The sequence below is a fragment of the Amblyomma mixtum genome, chromosome 1 (assembly GCF_055824585.1).
Source record: "Amblyomma mixtum isolate Tamu chromosome 1, ASM5582458v1, whole genome shotgun sequence".
Taxonomy (NCBI): domain Eukaryota; kingdom Metazoa; phylum Arthropoda; class Arachnida; order Ixodida; family Ixodidae; genus Amblyomma; species Amblyomma mixtum.
This window is the reverse complement of record NC_143012.1, coordinates 319,994,642-320,014,793: the sequence shown is the minus strand read 5'-3', so window position 1 is coordinate 320,014,793 and position 20,152 is coordinate 319,994,642. Positions and strand designations below refer to the sequence as shown.

Sequence of the window (20,152 nt, the reverse complement as noted above, 5' to 3'; positions counted from 1 at the left end):
CAAGTGATCCAGTATGGCGGCGTTACGGAGGACTTCTTCAGTGGGCAACCTAGGCGGAATCGGCCTTATATTAAAATTTCACGATAAACAAGGGCCTATTTGTCAATGGTGGAGACCTTGCGTGAGCCAGTCTTTCGTTGTCTTGAGGGCGTGAAGGACTAAAGGAAAGACGAGCAAGAAATCACTATCTGATGTTTGAAAGCATAGCGGTAGACGGTCGATGCATGCTTTGGAAATAATTTAAAATCAATGACATCAATGAATAAAGCTCTTGTACAACGTGTGATTGGCAAAAATAGAAGCGAAGTTTCCTGCATTTAGCGTTACGGGTAAACAAGACCCAGCGACTGCCACACTGCTTGAGCAGAAAAAAAAAATCTAGAAAAGTTTGTCAGTCACTTTCGCTTATGTTTTAGCTGATAAGATAGCGTCCATTTGCATTTCACGGTGCTAACAAATTTTATTGAGCGTATTCTAATAGAGCACAGATTTCTAATTTTATCTACTCGTAGAAAGCACAACAATAAGGTCGTCTTTTCTGCGCACTGTTCTGTAGGAGGTTAGTTAACCACGCCTTGCACCTCAATTTTTTTGTAAGCAGTGGACGGAAGGCATGTAATGAATGTAAGGCCACTGTGGTGCAAATATTTTTGTCCGATTCTATTCGATTTTTACAAACCGCCCGTATAAGTGACTGATTCCAATGACATGGGACAGCAAGCTGCAAAAAGAATCAGGATGAAATGGATTGTGTATCAGGATTGTGTATATCTTGATTAACTCTTTAGTCTTCCGCGCTCTGCGGCTGAACTGCAAGTAATTTTTGTATTGGACCGGCCACTAGCTTTTGTAGTTATCGGTCCAAACAGTGTTTGTGTATATCACTTGTTCTCGTAATAAAGTTTTCATTAAAAAAAAAATCATGTCACCCCACCCCCATTCCTGCAGAGAACAAAGCACAAAGTCACCACGTACGCATATCGTAATAAGGCAGGTCATTACAGAGACAGTGATGCTGAAATCTCTTCGCGCTTGAAATGTCCTTATTAGTCATGTGTGCTCAGCGATGTTTGTTAACAAATGACGCCTCGTGTTTGTCTCTCAGCTCCAATATCCGCTTCGGCCTGCCAAGCGGCATTCTCCATGGCGTCCCTACTGGACCACCAGCAGCGCCAGCAAAGCCCATCAACGAATGCGGTGCCCAAAGGAGATGACGACTCCCAGGTTGCACAGTTCTACCGGGACCGAGTGGTGTTCCTTACCGGAGGAACGGGGCTCGTCGGGAAAGTACGAGACTATTCCCTTGCTACGTGCATTACTGCCGTCACGCGTACACTTCCTGCAGTTTCTGTGGACAATGCATTCAAGAAGGCCTGTAAATTAGCGTTTAGCCTTGGTCGCCTTCGCGGTCACTGAATGGTTGCCCAATAGATGCACTCAAGACATCTAACGTGAACTAAAGGCCTTATGAGATCGCAAGTAGTTGTGTTTTCAGTTGATTGGGAGCAAGAGTGCCGCCGCAATCATTACGCAAACAGTGCATGCTACATCTGCTCCGTTTCAAATAGGCGTCCTGGAATGCCGCTACGTTCCTCTTGCGGAGTTGCGTCGCTTTGCTGTTCGTGTCAAACTGTCAGGCATAATCCGTCTTCCCTGACAATGCCTTGCCCAAGCGCAACACTCCCTATCTGCATCCCCTACTCCTGAGAGAGTTGGGCCCCTCCGCCCACTGCACATAGTCCAAAACTATGGTTGTTCTTGGTGGCCTACATCACTTATGAGTTGGGCAGTACCACACGAATCTAAACTCCAGTTTCAAACTACTCGCTAAAACGAATGACGTGGACCTCAGATGTTTATGTTCTTTCTTCCGTCTATTACATCTTTCTCCCTCTCATAATTCACATACGTTAAACAAAGCACAGTGCTGTGTGGTAGTTGACGGTGGAAAAATAAACACCCTCCTGGGGCACCGTGACCATGTGCGCGGAGGAGCCCAGGAAGATGCGAAAAGCAAGAATTTCAGTCCATTGCTGGCTCCGTAATGGCATCAAACATGAAACAGAGCTCTGAACAATCTTTCCAAATGAGTATTTGTTTACCTGCATAAAGTTGTTGCCTATACCCAGTCGTTCACGACAGAATTTTTGTCCCAGCCTTTCTGCAATTGCTGGTTTATCCTGTGAACATTGTTTTTTTTTTTTTTCGAATTATGCACCATTGATCCAGGTTCTGTTAGAGAAGCTGCTTCGGTCGTGTCCGGGCTTGAAGCGAGTCTACGTTCTCATACGCACCAAGCACGGAGAGGACCCGCAGGCAAGGCTGGCAACGATTCTCAGCTCGCAGGTAAATTTCCCGCCCTTACTTTGTCTTAGGACCATCCTAGAACGTATACTGTCACGAGAGAGAGAGAATAATTTTCACAAGTGATTCCAACCGAAACATTTTTGTTCGATATGCGAAATTTGGCTTTCGGCTGAAATTTTTTGACATTGACGTATTGTGATTAAAGTAAAGAAAAGGGGGAAGCACAGTATACGCCAGCGGAATTATGTTCGAGTTCAAGGTATGACACGGTAAGCGTAGAGCCCTTCGTTTTCGGTTTTTGTTTTCTCTAGAATTCGGGAGTTAAAAATGGAACAGTATATTTAGAGCTCCGATTCGGTCACCAGTCGCGTTATTCAACAAAACCGTCCGGGTCATTTCTTCGGGTCATTGTTTGCAGTAAGATCTACTATAATCGCTTGTTTTCATGCCGGACAAAAATCTTCTATTTTGTTCTCATTATTGAGAAAACAAAATGGGAATGGCAGGTTGCACTGAAAAATTATTGACGATCGAAACCAGATTTTTTTTTAACTCATATATATATTAGTTATTTCTTCGAGTACATTACCAGTATCATATGTAGCACTTCCGTGTCCGTGCAAGACCTGCGTACCTTTGAACGCTGCGAAAACATTCGTTCAACATCCCAGCGGCCATTTTAAAAGTGGAAGAGAGCAGGTCGTCGTTGGCGTGGATAACGCTGATACAGTGATGCCAATAGATATGTGGTCTCAGACCATGTTATAGCCTCTCGTGCCTAAAACGCACTTCTGGAACTCTCGTTCGTTCTTTTTTTCTTTTCTTATTGATTTCGTTTCTGTCAGTATACAGACAGCAAAATCGAGGGTGAGCAGGCCAAAGGCTTCTAGCAACACGTGACAAAGACCTACAATCCCCACAGAAAAAAAAAGGATACTGCAGCCCTTAGCAACCTTACAAAGTTTGCAAAAGTACCACAGAGTACACACACTACAGCGGAATAATGATGACAAAAAAGCAACGATCAATACTACATGTCACTATAGGAAGCATAAAACAACGGAGACAAAGGAAATTTATGAGGTTGAAAGAAACCACGTTATCTATTGCCAGAATATTGGTGGACAGTATTTTTGTATCTGATACCATACATACCTTGTATAGCGACAATTCAGTTAGGTTCAGTTAGCGTTAAAGCAGGTTGCAGATAACCAGTCTACCGAGAATAAGCCCCTGGAATGAGCACAACAAATCCGTTAATTTTTTGCGCGGTATGTTCAGCTAACACCCTGCCCAATCCAGTCGCTCTGAACAACTGGTACTCCGACATGCATTATCCGGCCTGCCCCTTATGCGGAGAACGGTACACAATCTTTCACATGACATGGCTATGCAAAAGAAACTTCAACTCCGAAGAAACACTTGACACAACCTATGAGTGTTGGGAGGCCATCCTGCGCAGCGAGGACTCCGCTGGAAAAAAGGACCACTTAGGAGATACGTTGGTAGAAAAAACTGAAGAGCGCCACATGGCGGGAAACATCATGTCTTTCGTTTGAACCATCTGCGGTGCAGCACATTTTTTTAATCCTTGGCTCAAGTTACGCGAAACACCGTGTAAATATAAAAGGGCCGATTAAACAATCTTGATATTTTCGTTATTTCACAGAGGCGAATACCAACCTTTAGAGTTTCATATTTAATTCACTTTCATCTTTTGTAATAGTAGTAGATGGATTTTAGTAGTGCGGCATTAATTGAGGCCATAATGTATCTTTTTTTTTGTTTATCGCCGCAACATCACAAACCAACCAGCCCCACTTTTCACCTTGTCAATCACTTTCACTCTCATAGCCTGAGTTGCTTTGGGACGTTAAACCCCAGTAAACCAAACCAAACGTTCACCTCTTTTGTCGGCAGAGCCGCCATAAAGAACAAAGAAACAGATAATTAGCTTTCACTAGGACCTGCTCTTCTTGTGGTAGACTCCCCCGGTGTTCCTCTCCCGTGTGCTTCCCTTTTGCCTTTACTACGTATAGGTGAATACCAACCTTTACCTCCCGATTCTTGGCCGATTCCCCAGTGTGGGTATGTGCCATTCTGTCAAAGGCTACAATAACAACAACAACATAAAGAACAAAGAAAGAAACAGATAACTGGCTTTAACTATAAAGCATAGTCTTTCGTGCGCTACTACCAGTGTATACAGCTCGGATTTAAATGTCTGGCTCGGACACAAGCAGCGGCAGTCCTTTCTGAATTCTATTGATTCTGCGAATGTGGCGCGTTTCTACTGGTCCCGCTTCTCCTGTACAGCTTCCAAACTTCTTCGACCATTCTATATTGATTCATGTGCCCAGCGCTAACTTAACCAAAATTAACAAGTTGTCCTCTCTAGACGGACATGTAAGCTACACGCCCTACATATGTGCCTACACGTACCTACATTTTAGCTTACATATCTTTGCATAGTGTGACGATTCAAATCGCAATATCTTGCAACATTTGAACATTCAGATGGGAGGGAATAATGCAGCGCAGTGCTGGATTTCGCTTTTTCCGCTGGTGCCCGGCACTAAATGTAACCGCTACCGAATACCAAGAGCTCATAAATTTCAATTATATGATCATACAAGCCTGAAAACGGGTTAATACAGCATATCCACCAGCATTTGGGCCTGTATACTTTTCCTGTCGAAAGGTCTTTGAACGCCTCAAGCAAGAACAGCCGGGTGCTTTTGCGAAAGTGAGGGCAGTGTCTGGAGACCTTACGCTTCCAAACCTGGGACTCAGCGCGTCCGACACGGCCAGCTTGATCGAAGAAGTGTCTGTCGTCTTCCACCCAGCTGCCACGACCAGGTTCACCGAACCTCTCAAGTGAGTGGATGACCTGTCAATCCTCTCTCTGCTCTTTTCCCTGGCGCGAGTAAGCCCCAATGACAGTTGCACCACACTCACTGAAAGTGCCTACTCCCAACCCTACCAATAACTTTTGCCCTTAGATTACGAATTTTCTAGAACGCCTATGTACTAACACCACCCTTATGGACCGGGTCCTCCAGGCCTTCGAAATGACCTGCAGGTGAACGCAACAGTTTTAGGTAATGACATACAACGCCTACGCCGTTTGCCCCGAAGAAAGTCGCTTATACACATATATTGTTCTATGAGCTAGGTACCGACGAATCTGCTGCGGAGTGCATTAACCTGGCCTAGCTGGCCGAATTCGGCCGACCTGGCCAGGCCACCCACACGTGCCAACGCAGCCAACGAAGGCCGATGTGGCTATCATACGGGAAGCATCGCCAATTGAGGTGTTCAAGGAAGTTTAACGCCGCTTGCAAGTATGCCCCAGCCATCTGCCTCTCCTAAGAAGCATGTGATACGCACATTGATGCAAGCAGCTTCGGTCTAGACGCCGTATTCCATCAACAAAAAAGGGTGCCTACAAAATTACTGTATGCCATGACTAAACGCAGAGACTATAATAGTGGCTATCGACTCCTATAATTGTCATATCTTTGTCCCGGAAGGGAAGGCAAAGTGCAATAGTCTTTCCTAAACTAGTTCGAGACACCCGCATTTATGCAAAATCTCAAATTTTGCAACGCCCTCAGGTAAGCAAATCTGTCTAGCCGGCAGAAGTATTACAGCGAAAAACCTGTCAGCAAAATCCAACAAACATTTCAGAAAATTTCCAAATTACTGCGCGCACGTCTGGATTTGACCTATGGCCGATATAATATGTATAGTGATTCACAAGCGCAGGAACGACCTTTCTTTCTCTTTTCATGCACAGACGAAGGTCTATACCTTCATGTCCAGACTGGCCTGTTCGACAATCCTTAACCTGCACGGTAGTACATAAGAGGCAGGGCTACTACTGCTGCTTTTTGCACAGCGTTACTAAAACTCGGCAAAGAATTTCAGCAAAAAGTAATGAAAAATACGCTTCAATATATTCTATGTGTGTAATTTTTATTCACACTGGAAATTTGAAAGACCCCAGTTCGGCATTAGTCGAAGTAGGGTTAGAGTTTTATGTCAGCACGAGTACAATATAATAGGACTGCATTGCAGATTGGCTGTCCAGGTAAACGTCTTGGGCACGCGGCGCGTTTTGGAACTCTGCAAGAGGATTCCCAACCTTTCCGTAAGTTACTCCGCGTTTCTCAATAATTTTTTCCTCTCATATGCAATATCCGTTATTGGCGCTAATGTCTTATATTGTTATTTTCTCCGTTCTTACATGTATATCATCGAGATTGACACTCCATTCCGTTCTTTCGCAGGCTCTTGTTTATGTGTCAACAGCATACTGCAACTGTGATAATAGGACGGAAGTGCAAGAGGTGATATACGAGCCATGGGTCAAGGTAGAAGAAGTTATCAGCGCCGTTGAGTAAGTATGTCTAGGCGCTCTCTTCCCGTCAAAGACATCTTTTTTGTCTTGGCATTCTTTGCACATTTGTAATTAAAGCGTAGAGCAAACTATTCCTTTAATAGAAAGCATTCAAATGCAGCTCGATATGTTTTTCTTCCACACGGGGGAAGTGGCGCATACATGACGAATCGAGCATAGAGTTTCTCAAAATTCCCTACAGGAAAAAGTGGCGCCACCGTCTATGAGAGTTTTTGCAAAAGCGCTTCATCCGCCAAGGGCATGCCGGGAAGATGGAGTTTCGTAGTTAGTTTTGCTAGAGCTGGGCCAGACATGTGAATTCTGCTTCGGAATCCGGTAGCTGCGCCGCGATGCTTTCCTCTGTGCGCAAATTAAATTACTTTAATAGCGCATTTTTAACTTCAATAAATTTAGCGCAAATTGAAAGATAAGGTTAGGCTGATAAGAAAACTTTCACAGCATTTCTTGGAGGTTTGCCTCGAGAAGAGTCGCATTGTTGCGATTGAATCTACGTTTTCGGCCCAACACTATACAGCCAGGCCATATACAAAACCTCATCTTCCCGGCATGCCCTTGATGAATGAAGTGCAGCGTCGCCAGTTTTCCCTCTATAAATGCATGAAAAACTCCATGGCATCAAATTACTAATTTCGCCGTCAGATGAAGAGCATATTCAATGACTTTAGAGACACACACTCGATGTTTTTCTTTTCTGTTTTTTTTTTTTTGGCCCGGAAAGGTGACTCCGTTGCGGAGAAAATCTCGAACGAAGGTCCCAAAACTCTTCCACACTCAAAGCGCCCGCGAAAAAATGACCACAGTTACGTCTGTGACGTCAGACGTCACGGCGGCAAGGTGCAAGGAGTGCAAGCCGGTTCAGCCTTCCATCCCCCAAAAGAACAGATGCACTTCGCTGCATCTCGTGCGGCTATGTCTCGTTGAAACGCAAGCGTACGTTAGAAATAGGCTACGTGGGTGCGAAAAAACTACGTGGAGTCATCGAGGGCAGACGCATACTGCAGACAAAACTGCTCCTCGCGCTCATGGTTGACTAACTACGCAGTATGATTGTAGACGACCCTGTGACTGACTGTGCTGTTGTCTTTGCGATTTCTTTTCTTGCGGGTCATAAACGGAAAAGAGTCAGGGTACGTTGCGCCCAAGTGTTGTAATCTCGACGAACACAGCACCTGCTTGAACGTTTTTCTCGCGAAAGCGACTGTACCATTAATACCAGTTTAGCTACATACCGCATATGTATGCTACAGCTTCGTCGCACAGAACGGGCGCTAGAACGAAATGAGCTAAGATCCGGCATTGCGTGCCGACGCCTCACGTACTGCATGCATGATGACCCCGCACGGGGAAACATTGACTGAAATAAGGGGTGATGATGCATGCGAATGGTACTTCTCATATATTTTCCAGCATTTCTCAAAGCATTCCAGCCTTTCCACTGCGCAGAAAATATGAAAGATCACACGCTCCCATCGCCCTTCACATGTTGAGGATGTGCATACATGCACGTGTATGCATGAGCGCGTACTAAAAAAAAAAAGAAACACTGCTATTTCAGAACTATTTCAGAACGCCCGCAGCTTGAACAAAGTAGCCTATTCTACGGCTGAAATGAAAAAGAAACCGCTTCACCAATAACATAGCGCGTATGCCGTTGGGAGCTTGCGATTCTGAACTTGCTGCTCCACACGCTTCCTAAGTGCACAAATGCGAGGCAAAAAATTCACCGGTTGTTTTTACGTCTAGCCCTTCTAGCAGTCGCCTGTTTTTCGCCGTTTTAATTGACTCCTCGAATTCTTCGCTACTCTCGCCACGCTGCTTTCCACATATTTCGACGGTAATTACCCGCTGACGGCGATATAACGTTCCGCGAGAAAGCGCAGTAAACGTCATACGCCGTAGTTGCACGAATCCGCGAGAGGCGGAGCCAAGTGTACTTTACTTTTAGTTTTCTTGGCTTACAAAAGGTGTCTTTTCGGTAAAAATGACAATTTTTCAATAAAATGAAGCTAACCTATTTGTCTAGCCTGACTTAGTATTCCCCTTTAGTGTCTCTTCAAGATCTTTGGGTTTTTTCTAAAAATCTGTGTAAAATCTGGCACTATCTTCAAAGCGGGGTAAAATATTCTACGTCTATGCACTTTGAAGTTCAGTTATTTATTTTTTATTTACATGATACTGCAGACCTTTTTGGTCCAAGCAGGAAGGGCAAAAGCAAATTGTACAAGAAATGGTTACAGAACATCTTACGTTCTGTAACCAAGAAACGGTTACAGAACATTACTTCGCTGGTTCAATAAATTAAGAAATATGAAATGCTTCCAATAGCTGCGACCATTTTGAAAGCAAAGCTAAATTAAATTAAAAGTAACTGCATTACTTTTCAGAAACAATTGTAATGTGTTTTCATTACTTTCGAAAGCAGTAATTGATAATTAATTTTAAGTATTTTTCAAAGCTAATTTAGCCTTGTATGCTCGAAATTAACAACTGAGTACAAGCTTGTAGCCTGTACCATTTTGCAAATGGATAATTACCGTTACGGAAGCTATCTTCTATCCTATGTTCCGACAAAACAATGTCTTTAGTTTGAGCTCAGCAGCTAGAAAATACATTACTGCACTGCAACATATACCTTGAAAGAAACCTTACGCAAAAAGGCCGAAGACACGCGTCAGAAGTGCGTATGCTCTCAGCCGATTACGAAGTATCAGCGGGCCATGCGGTAATTTTCTTTTAACAGATCCGCAGACGAAAACATCATGGACACTTCGGACGGACTCCTCCGTGGGCTGCCGAACACTTACACCTTCACGAAACGTTTAGCAGAATCACTGGTGCTGGACGAGCGAGGAGCCATTCCTGTCGCCATAGTGCGGCCTTCCATTGTCACAGCCTCGTGGAAAGAGCCCTTCCCGGTAAAGCATCAAAGATCCTTTAATGCACTTTATGAGTGATGAATAATGCATTTCATCGTGTCATATCTATACACCCGAGCTATAAGCTGCATTGAGCCGCTCGTAATTAACATTGACCAACGAGGCCTGTTACATTGTTTCTTGGCCGATTTATTTTGTTGAAAAAGTTCCAATACCATCGTCAGACCCCAGGTATGGTATTACAATCAGTGCCCTTTTTTCTGGTTTTATTTTGTTCTAAAATTTGGGGGCGGGGGGGTGAAAATCTGGTGATATTTATAGTTCATATTCGGGTACATACTCGTATATCGGGTTATTTAGCAGAGACATCCAAGATTTAAGGGCTTTTTCGGGTCATTTTTTGGAGCAGAAGACGATCTACTAAACCACTTGTTTTGGTACCAGACATAAAATGCCCTACCTTTCGCTATACTTTCGCTCAATATTTCTAAAACACAAAAATGGCAGGTTACATTCAGAATCTCTTTAGCAAATGATATTTTTTCTCGTATATTACAATTATTTAGTCGTGTATATTACCAATCTCCTACAGCGCACTTCTGTGTCCGGACAAGGCCTGCCTTCCTTTGTGCACTGCGGAAACATTCACTGAGCATCACAACGGCCATTTTAAACGCGAAATAACCTTGGAGCAGTACATCATTAACGTTGATAGCACTTGATAAGATAATGACAATAATACGCCTGCTCAGAATCCGAATTTTGTCCTCACGCTTCTAAAATGTACCTTTCGAACTTGTCCAAAAATCAGTCCGCGTCATCAATAGCAACCTTTAAAAGATGTTTAAGATCGTAATTAACCAAAGCACACCTTAAGATTAAGCAAAACATCCACTAAGTTTCGTGTCTTCAGCTTTGTGCAACTAAACACACAGTTCAATCGGGAAACACAGAGCACTCAATGCGATCCGCCGCAGTCACCTTTTCAAGAACTGCGTACCAATGGGCGCGCTCTGAGCAGCGTTTCAAGCTGGTTGATTTGTCGAAATTAGATTTCCTCTCCCAGCGACCAATTAACTTCTACGTTCCCTGAGCTTCACCATGACATTATTAGTAATTTTGGTTTAAGTACGCAGCTAGACACATAGGTCCGTCACAGAGAGCATTAAGAAACCCATAGAGGCATAATTGTTAGACCCACATCTGCAAAATTTCCTCTGTACATTCATGAGAGCACCCAGATTTGAGAAATGTATTCGGATTAATGCTGATGAGCCGAACTTTTACACTAGTATTATATAACCTAAAAATGGTCCGTTAAAATGATTTCTGACTGCCAAGTCCACAACACAGCTAGTCAAGCCCGTCACTCGCTGCTCTTGTAAGGGGGTGATGGACTTGTTGAACTGCCTGACCGCCGCTTAATTTTTTTTAATTATCCCTCACGTCCTAACGAGTACATGAAATAAATTATCGGACTTGAGTAGAGTGGTGCCTTTTCATTCCGCCTTAATCGGAGTGGAGCCGCTAGATATTGCAGTAAAGCTGCAGCGACCTTAGAACGCTTTTTATCTGCCATGTCACCATGATAATTATTACCACACGCCATGACACACAGCTAATAGCAGTGATGTATCACCATAGTGCAAGGGACATAGCTAATAGCAGTGACATATCACCGTGCTGCCATATGGCACACAGCTAATAACAGTGATGTATCACTATACTCCCATGGCACAAAGCTAATAGCAGTGACCTATCACTATACTGCCATGGCACAAAGCTAATAGCAGTGACCTATCACCATACTGCTACACTGTAATAATGTCATGGCACACAGGTAATGGCAGTGACCTATCACCATACTGCTCACTATAATACTGCCATGGCACACAGCTAATAGCAGTGACATATCACCGTGCTGCCATATGGCACACAGCTAATAACAGTGATGTATCACTATACTCCCATGGCACAAAGCTAATAGCAGTGACCTATCACTATACTGCCATGGCACAAAGCTAATAGCAGTGACCTATCACCATACTGCTACACTGTAACAATGTCATGGCGCACAGGTAATGGCAGTGACCTATCACCATACTGCTCACTATAATACTGCCATGGCACACAGCTAATAGCAGTGACATATCACCGTGCTGCCATATGGCACACAGCTAATAACAGTGATGTATCACTATACTCCCATGGCACAAAGCTAATAGCAGTGACCTATCACTATACTGCCATGGCACAAAGCTAATAGCAGTGACCTATCACCATACTGCTACACTGTAATAATGTCATGGCGCACAGGTAATGGCAGTGACCTATCACCATACTGCTCACTATAATACTGCCATGGCACACAGCTAATAGCAGTGACATATCACCGTGCTGCCATATGGCACACAGCTAATAACAGTGATGTATCACTATACTCCCATGGCACAAAGCTAATAGCAGTGACCTATCACTATACTGCCATGGCACAAAGTTAATAGCAGTGACCTATCACCATACTGCTACACTGTAATAATGTCATGGCGCACAGGTAATGGCAGTGACCTATCACCATACTGCTCACTATAATACTGCCATGGCACACAGCTAATAGCAGTGACATATCACCGTGCTGCCATATGGCACACAGCTAATAACAGTGATGTATCACTATACTCCCATGGCACAAAGCTAATAGCAGTGACCTATCACTATACTGCCATGGCACAAAGCTAATAGCAGTGACCTATCACCATACTGCTACACAGTAATAATGTCATGGCGCACAGCTAATGGCAGTGACCTATCACCATACTGTTCACTATAATACTGCCATGGCACACAGCTAATAGCATGTGACGGATGACGCACCGCGTTATTTCCCGACAGGCCATTTTGAAGAGAACGTAATGGTAGCGTGAAAATCTGCTGAACATGAGCGTGACGATTCATTCATTTTTCTTTTCTTTTCAAGGGCTGGATAGACAACTTCGCGGCGTGCACTGGCGCTGCTGCGTCGGTAAGTAGTTATCAGCCGAATCAGATACATTGCCCACAAGATCATGCACGAATAAAAGGCACGGAAAGAAAAATAGCCTAGCGCCAACAATTGTTTTTAGGTGCCTTTCACTTCTCCATTAGCAATGAACATGCTAGGCCTTGTTCAAGCGGTACTGAATTGTATTTCTCATTGCTACCTTTAAACGTAGGAGAACCTGTCACACTCATTTAGCGGATATTCGTGTACAATACTGAATATTCCACAGCTGGGCCTGGGCTTGCTACCATCCGTGATGGCAGAAAAGGACTGCGTAGTTGACATCATTCCCGTGGACATAGTGGCCAACATGCTGATATGCGTCGCCTGGCGGACCGCCAACACGAGGTTAGTCCAGTCCCACATTTAATTTTTGAGCACTCATTATTTTTTTATTTTATTAGGGTTTAATGTCCCAAAGCGACTCAGGCTATGAGGGACGCCGTAGTGAAGGGCTCCGGAAATTTCGACCACCTGGGGTTCTTTATTGTGCACTGACATCGCACAGAACATGGGCCTCTACTGTGCGATGTGTTCGGATGTCAGGTATCCGAACCAAAGAGGCGCGCTAAAGAAAACACATGGGAAGAAACCATTCTGCATTATTTTATATAAACCCATATCAATATGCGAAACTCATGATTTGTAACATTGCCACCTTAACCCTGTAATGAGTATCGTTACTCAGAAGCAGGAGCTGAAATTTTTTGAACGCATACTATGCCAGTTTTGATCATTTTTGTGGCCATCTGTTTCAACACACGCCCTTTCAACTTCATAACGTAAAAAAATATATGGCTGTTTTCACCTCTTTTGCAGCGCATGTACAACGATACTGACTTGATTTCTTGTGAAACAGCGAAACGGCACAAGGCCAGAGGAAAAGAAGGGACGATACACAGCGCTGATCAGCGCTGTGTATCGTCCCTTCTTTTCCTCTGGCCTTGTGCTGTTGCGCTGTTTCACAAGAAATCATGTCTGACCAACGTGCCCATCAGTTATTGTGATACTGACTTGTCTCGAGAACTCCCTGTTTAAGGTTATATGTTACATTGGAATGTTACACTGACACTAAAATTAACATATAACGTTACATGTTATATCTGAAACATTTTTTTAACATTGAAAGTGAACATTCCTTTAATATAGCCTTCTAAACATTATTATAATGTTTGAATAATAACTATAAAGCAACATAAAAAATATACTTTAAGCACGTCCCGGAACTTTCCCTGCTGTTCTTACAGTTCAAATTCAAATTCAAATTCTTTATTTCTGCCTTGTAAAGATACAGACAGCGGAGGCGCAGAAAAAGCTGTGAGAGACAGCTTGACTAAGCCGCAGCCCCCTTTCGCTTGGCAGCAGCTTGACAGCAAGGCTTTTAATACAAAAGGCAGTTGCAAAGCGTGATAACAAGTATACAATAATGAGCAGGTACAAGAGAAAGCGAAAGAACATTATACAATACTGACACAATATTCACATTGGGTAGACTCAGGTAATGGCAGCAAAGAAAAAAAAAGAGAAAAAAAACACACAAAACAAAAATTCTACACGCTAGCATACAAAGCACGCAAAGACCTGTTTGACGAACTGAAAAGGTCAAAATTATTACATATATACGCGTTTAGCAGGGACGGAAGAGTGAACTGCAGGCGTTCTCTACCCGAGTTTAACCGTGGGGTCGGGACTATCCATGTCTCCGCATACCTTGTTGTGTAGCTTGCATCTCGGGTATGTAGTTCGGCAAGTTTACGTATGTGGTTTACATTTCTACGTGTTTCGAGTTTAAACCGGACACTCAAGCGATATTTATACAAGTTGTGTATTTTTAGCACACCACTTTGTAGAAAGAGATCTTTGCTTGGCGAGTCCCAGGGGACATTGTAAACATGACGAAGGAACTTTTTCTGAAAAATGTAGATACGCTGAAGACAGCTAACCCTAGCTGTGCCCCACACTAGATGGCAGTAGTTTAAATAGGAGTAGAAAAGTGAATTATAGAGGAGTAACTTTACTGTTCTTGGAATGACGTATCTGAGCCGACTTATGACTCCGGTTATTTGAGCCAGTTTCGTGACAATATGGTCCGTGTGGTGTTCCCAAGACATGCTGGAAGAGAAAACTACTCCAAGGCATTTAAATTGTTCAACTATGTCTATACGTCGTGAGTTTAGTTTAATCTCGATGGGGGAAGGAAGTACTTTGTTTTTAGGACGAAATATGACAGCTTTTGTTTTCTTCTCATTTATACGCATGTATCTGGATTCGGACCACTTTTGTAATTCACTCAAGGTGTCATTGCATTCCCGAACAACGAGATCAAGATCATTTCCAGTAAAAAAGATGCTGGTGTCGTCAGCGTAGATAATAAATTTAGCGGCGGAGTTAATGTTGGAGATATCATTCAGGTACATATTAAAAAGTAATGGTCCCAATATACTACCCTGGGGAACGCCAGAAGTAACAAGTTTTAGTTCAGATGTCACATTGTCTATGCTTACAGCCTGTTTTCTATGCGAAAGATATGATTTCAGGATCATTTGAGCCAGTCCACGAATACCACAACGCTCCAAGTTTTTCAGGAGTACACTGTGGTTTACTAAATCGAATGCCTTCGAGAAGTCCACGAAGACACCAATAACAAAGGCCTTATTTTCAAACTGTGTTAGTATATATTCCTTTTGTTCGAGTAGTGCTAACTCGGCAGATTTATTTTTACAAAACCCAAATTGATTAGGTGACAAAAGGTCATGTTTATCAATAAAATCAGACAACCGTGTATACAGAACTTTTTCAAAAGCTTTCGAGAAGATTGGGAGTATCGATACTGGTCTATAATTTCCTACATCATTGCGGTCTCCTTTCTTATACAAAACTGTTACTTTGGCTATTTGCATTTTTTTAGGAAATATGCCCGTAGTAAAGCATAAGTTAAATATATCTGCAAGAACAGGGGCAATAACTCTTATAACATGCTTGACAGGCCTCACTTGAATGCCGTCAATGTCACAGTTATGGCTGTATTTAGGTTTTGTACGACTGATATAACCTCCTCTGTCGTAACTGGGTTCAGAAATATTGTGTCCCTATTGTAAGAGCTAAAATAGGTGTTGAAATCACTTGACGGCGTGTTATGGGCAAGGGTGGTAAAAAATTTGTTGAAGGCATCTGCCAACTCTCTGCCGGATACATCTTTATTATCAAGCTTTAAAGGGCCACGGACCACGGTCCGGACATTTTTGAAAAACAAGCCCACAGCATAGATGAGGCATCGCAGATAACCTCTGCAAAATATTAGAGCCATGCGCGCCCCGAAAAGCTGCGAAAATTCAAATCAAAGCCCGTTCGTTCTTTCCTTCCTTCAAAAACGGGCCCGGCCCACTACTCTGCACCCCGCTGACGTCAAGGGGGGCTACTTTCGCTAAAGGCACTCCATTGGTGCATCGTTCTGACTGACGGGAGAACGTTGGGCGTAGCCTTGGCGTCGCGTCGTCTGCACAAGGCTTTCCGCAGCGCCTTCTGTTCTGGCCACGGTGTAAGAATAATTTAGGTGTTGACACTGCGGCCGGCGCACCGTCCTGGTTGTGTTCGCCGCCGGCGCTGTTTCCGTTTCCCGGCGACAGGTGGCGCTAGTAGGTGGAGGCTCTCGGATTTGCGCTGCGTAGGTTATCGATGCTAAGCGTTGCTCGTTTGTCGAGCTCGATATCGGGGTATATAGAAAAGTATGCACAGGCATGAATACACCGGGATTCTGCAGTAACAAGACTGATTATCTAAATGAATGTGCAACTGATTTCTCGACGACGTTTTTATTATAGCTCTGGTAGCTAGCATACGTTGAAGCCAGTGTATCATTCGTATTTTCTAGTTGCGCCCGCCAATGTTAGCTAATTAAAGCAAAAATAAATAAATTGTAGCCGGATTTTCGGGGAAATAGCATAAGGACAGCTAGCCAAAATGCCGTTCCGAGCTTCGGTCGTCAACACAGCAATCTCGCGCTGTGCGCTAGCGGTGCGGCTGCCGCCGCTGCTCATCTTCCTCTTTCCAAAATAAACGTCCTCAAAGCACCTTGAACCATTGCACCTCTAGCTTACCCATGTACTTGGTTACAAACTTCGCTCGACACGCAACCCCTACGCAGACTTCTGCTCAGTGTTAAGGCGATGGCGGTTATACTTTGCGCCGGTACTGCAAGCCGTGTGCAGTACAGCTTGATGAAGGGCATGTCACACGGCTAAATCCATCGCAACTCTCAAAGCAGTATATCTTGCGCTAGTTGCGCATGAATGGGCATAATTTTTCTATTCTACTCTGTCATTTCAAGAGAACAATGCGCGCTCTTATATTAGAAAAAAAAATGTCCGACCTGAAGTAGGTCTGGTGGTGTGTACACTGCTCTTACATTTGTGTAGAATATTAGGAATGGCATGCTGAAAGGGGGGGCTGAACATATAATTTATTCTGTTACAAAACTATACATTGCATGGCACAAACTGTTTAAAACATACATTCACAAAAAATCTAACAAAATTAGTACATTATGTAAACTTGGCAACACGATTCAGGATGAACAAAGTTTTGCAAGCTTTTTTTTCTCTTGAGCTTGTTTTTTCAAGTTCATGGTTGCAGCTTTGCAGTGCTGCCTCATTCTCATGGTTAAGAAATAGTGCAGAATTTGTGCAATGACCTCTTCTTTGTGCTGAGCACATGGAAAAGTCAAGGTCTTTGTGTCAAGCACATGCTCCACCGTTTCCCAGTATACAGACTGACTGTCGGCATTTTTTGCAAAGTGCTCCTCAGCTACTCTCAACAGCTCAAAGAGATTCGCGTTGGGATGCAACAGTCCACCCCTGCTCTTTGTGTTGGTCAGGGATGCTTCAGCAGAGCTGTTTTGCCGAATGGTAAAAGCAGACCGGCAACAATCGCACGTGGTGGCTTTCATCAACTTTCGGCTCAAGAATCCAACCACATAGTAAAGTATGCAGTCAACGACTTGCGCTGTATCCTTTCCGTTTTTATGTGATAACATCCTCACATTCCCAGTCCTCAACAAGAATCAGTTTATCAAGCTTTTCTTTTAGCTGATCAATGAAGCCAGGCGAAGAGTTGCTTGCACTGCCTAGTTCGATCAGGGCTCTGAAGTCTGATGCGTCTAGTAATGGCTTCTCATCGACCATGCAGCAATTCCCAAACTTGGGAGGCCTCAGAAGGCTGTAAATGGACATTGTATTGTACAGTTGCATAAATGTTGGCATTGAAGGATGGTCATTCTGGCTTCCAGCAAGTCTTATCTTGCCAAAGAATCTTTCGATCGGATCTTGGTTCATTTTATTTGTAAGAACGTATCTGAACTCGTACTGATGCAAAAGAACCTCACAAAGCTCTTTAGTTGATCTCAAGGTAACTCGGAGCCCTTCAGAGATGCTTTTTGTCAGGAACATATCTTTCGTGATATTTCCACTCTGCAGCTCTTTTTCCCAGTTATCCAACCATTCTACCCCACGTGACAGAATGCCTAGGTCAGAGCCCTGCTTTGTGACACCTTCATGAGGAAACCGCCGGTTCAAGGCATCGAAAAGATTATTAAGAAACAATGTGAATTCTTCCGTGGCTTCAGTGTCTCCCAGACTGCGCACACCACGGTTTCTGTAAAATTCAATACCTGCTGCCATCGAGCGACTGAACACTTGCGTGGCAAGCTTTACCCGCATCTTTTCACAGTTGCTTGGATAAATGTGGGAATGTGTAATTTTTGGACACACCTTCAAAGCTCCAACATTCGCTTGGTCTTCTTTATAAACTGCTGCATAGTCCTCCCACCTAATCCAACGTCCCTCCTTTTTCAGGTACCTTTGTTGCAAAAGACGGTTTCTGATGCATTTAAAGAGGTGTGGAGCATCAGAAAATGCAAAAACTTTTCGTGTGGGGTCGCTTGGATGTGTGAAGGAGTTCCGGCAGGCTTCTAGTGACCCACTTATACCCAGTGTTCGCCACATAGTCCTGTTTGTCGAAGCTCCATCACAAACAAACCCATGAATTATTGCTCCAGCTTCCTCCATAAGTAAAATTGCCTGAAGGAGCAACTGTGCAAGAATAGTACCCCTCGTGGCACCTTTTGCTGCAAAAACACCTATTGGCTGAGCATAACTTTCACCAAAAGGGCAGAACATAAAAACAAGAGCATGGTCTGCAAGCTCGCTACTGTTTTCCGTCTCTGATGCCAGACCGACGTAGGTCATTGTCTTTGAGTTGACAGCTTTACTTTTACGGACTTGCATCTCATCAAAGATGATAATACCGTGCCGCTTGAAGTCATCTTTCTTTTCAAGTTTCTTTTTTAAGGCTATGAAGAACTTACTATCAAAGCCTGTTTTAAAGCCCACCAATGAGATGTAGCGGTGTATTGTTCGTACTGAAGGCAAGGCGAGAATTTCACTCTCCATCAAGAATCTGTATCCTCCAGGTGACCTAATATGGAGGAGAAGGCAGAGCAAGATCCAGTCATCTGAGTATCTTCTACCGTTTTTTGAGCGAGCTTTACCTGCAGCCACACACTCTTTCAACACCAGCTTTTGCGCTTCAGGAAGGTTTGCTTCTCTGGAAAGGCGTTCGAGTGTTTCATTACTGATTTCTAGTAGTTTTGATTTGCAGTTAGCCAATTCTTGTTCAAGATTATGTTTTTGTTTTTGAAGCCGCACTTTTGACTTGTAGCAGGCAATCCTGGCGCGCCGCAACATTTCAATGTGTGTTTTTTTCGACGGACTGGCCGGAATGCGAATGTGTTTCAGTTGAGAATTCTTTTTCTTTCGTGCAGCATGAATACGAAGTACATCTTTTAACTTAGCACATGCATTGCAACTTGTACTCTCTGTCACTAGTAGGCAACGGTTGTGCCGCCAGGTTCCACATTTGTCAATATATGCGCACTCGGGGCGTATATTATTGTACATTTCACCACTGGGACCACCTGCACACACATGCATTTCATGAAAGACCCGTACTGCACACTCTATATCAGCTAGGGAATTCATGGGCAAACCAGAACTTATGGTCTGTACGTTAACAAAACGGCCATAAACAAAACATTTCACTGACAAGGAGTCATTATGTGATGTGGTTACTTCTAGTACTTTTCTATGAAAAGGCGCCTGGTTACTCTCTTTCGGCAATTCTAGCTCACTGAAAACAACAGATTTAACTCCAAATCTGTCAGAAACTTGGACTGCCCAGGCTTCACTTGGGAGTTTAAGGCTGGAAGCACAGCATGACAGAGCGGAAATTGTCATTTGCTGTCCTCCGTCCTGGAGGAACAGGGACTCGGTGGGTCGCTGCTCTTGCGTTGGTCCATGAATTCTCTCTTGCTCCGTAGTTTTTTGAGATGAGGAAGAAACTTGTTGCTGAATGAAAAGAAATGATAGGATCAGGAATGTTTCTGCCGTCCGAACTAAGCCAAAGTTTCGTTTACGTCATCTATATTATGTCATTAATTCTCTTAAACAAGTC

At 43.6% G+C, this 20,152-nt stretch overlaps 1 protein-coding gene across 2 annotated transcripts in view; it reads left to right on the top strand.

Moving 5' to 3' along the window:
- The window catches only part of LOC149372652 (putative fatty acyl-CoA reductase CG5065), a 38,595-nt gene that overhangs the window by 6,527 nt on the left and 11,916 nt on the right, over nucleotides 1–20,152 (top strand). For both annotated transcript variants that reach the window (XM_089567213.1, XM_089567212.1), the window contains exons 2-9: nucleotides 1,106–1,287; nucleotides 2,230–2,346; nucleotides 5,009–5,184; nucleotides 6,388–6,460; nucleotides 6,600–6,709; nucleotides 9,471–9,645; nucleotides 12,584–12,628; nucleotides 12,876–12,994. In XM_089567213.1, coding sequence (XP_089423339.1) covers nucleotides 1,144–1,287; nucleotides 2,230–2,346; nucleotides 5,009–5,184; nucleotides 6,388–6,460; nucleotides 6,600–6,709; nucleotides 9,471–9,645; nucleotides 12,584–12,628; nucleotides 12,876–12,994 — 959 coding nt within the window. In that variant the 5' untranslated portion in view covers nucleotides 1,106–1,143. The remainder of the gene's footprint in view (nucleotides 1–1,105; nucleotides 1,288–2,229; nucleotides 2,347–5,008; nucleotides 5,185–6,387; nucleotides 6,461–6,599; nucleotides 6,710–9,470; nucleotides 9,646–12,583; nucleotides 12,629–12,875; nucleotides 12,995–20,152) is intronic.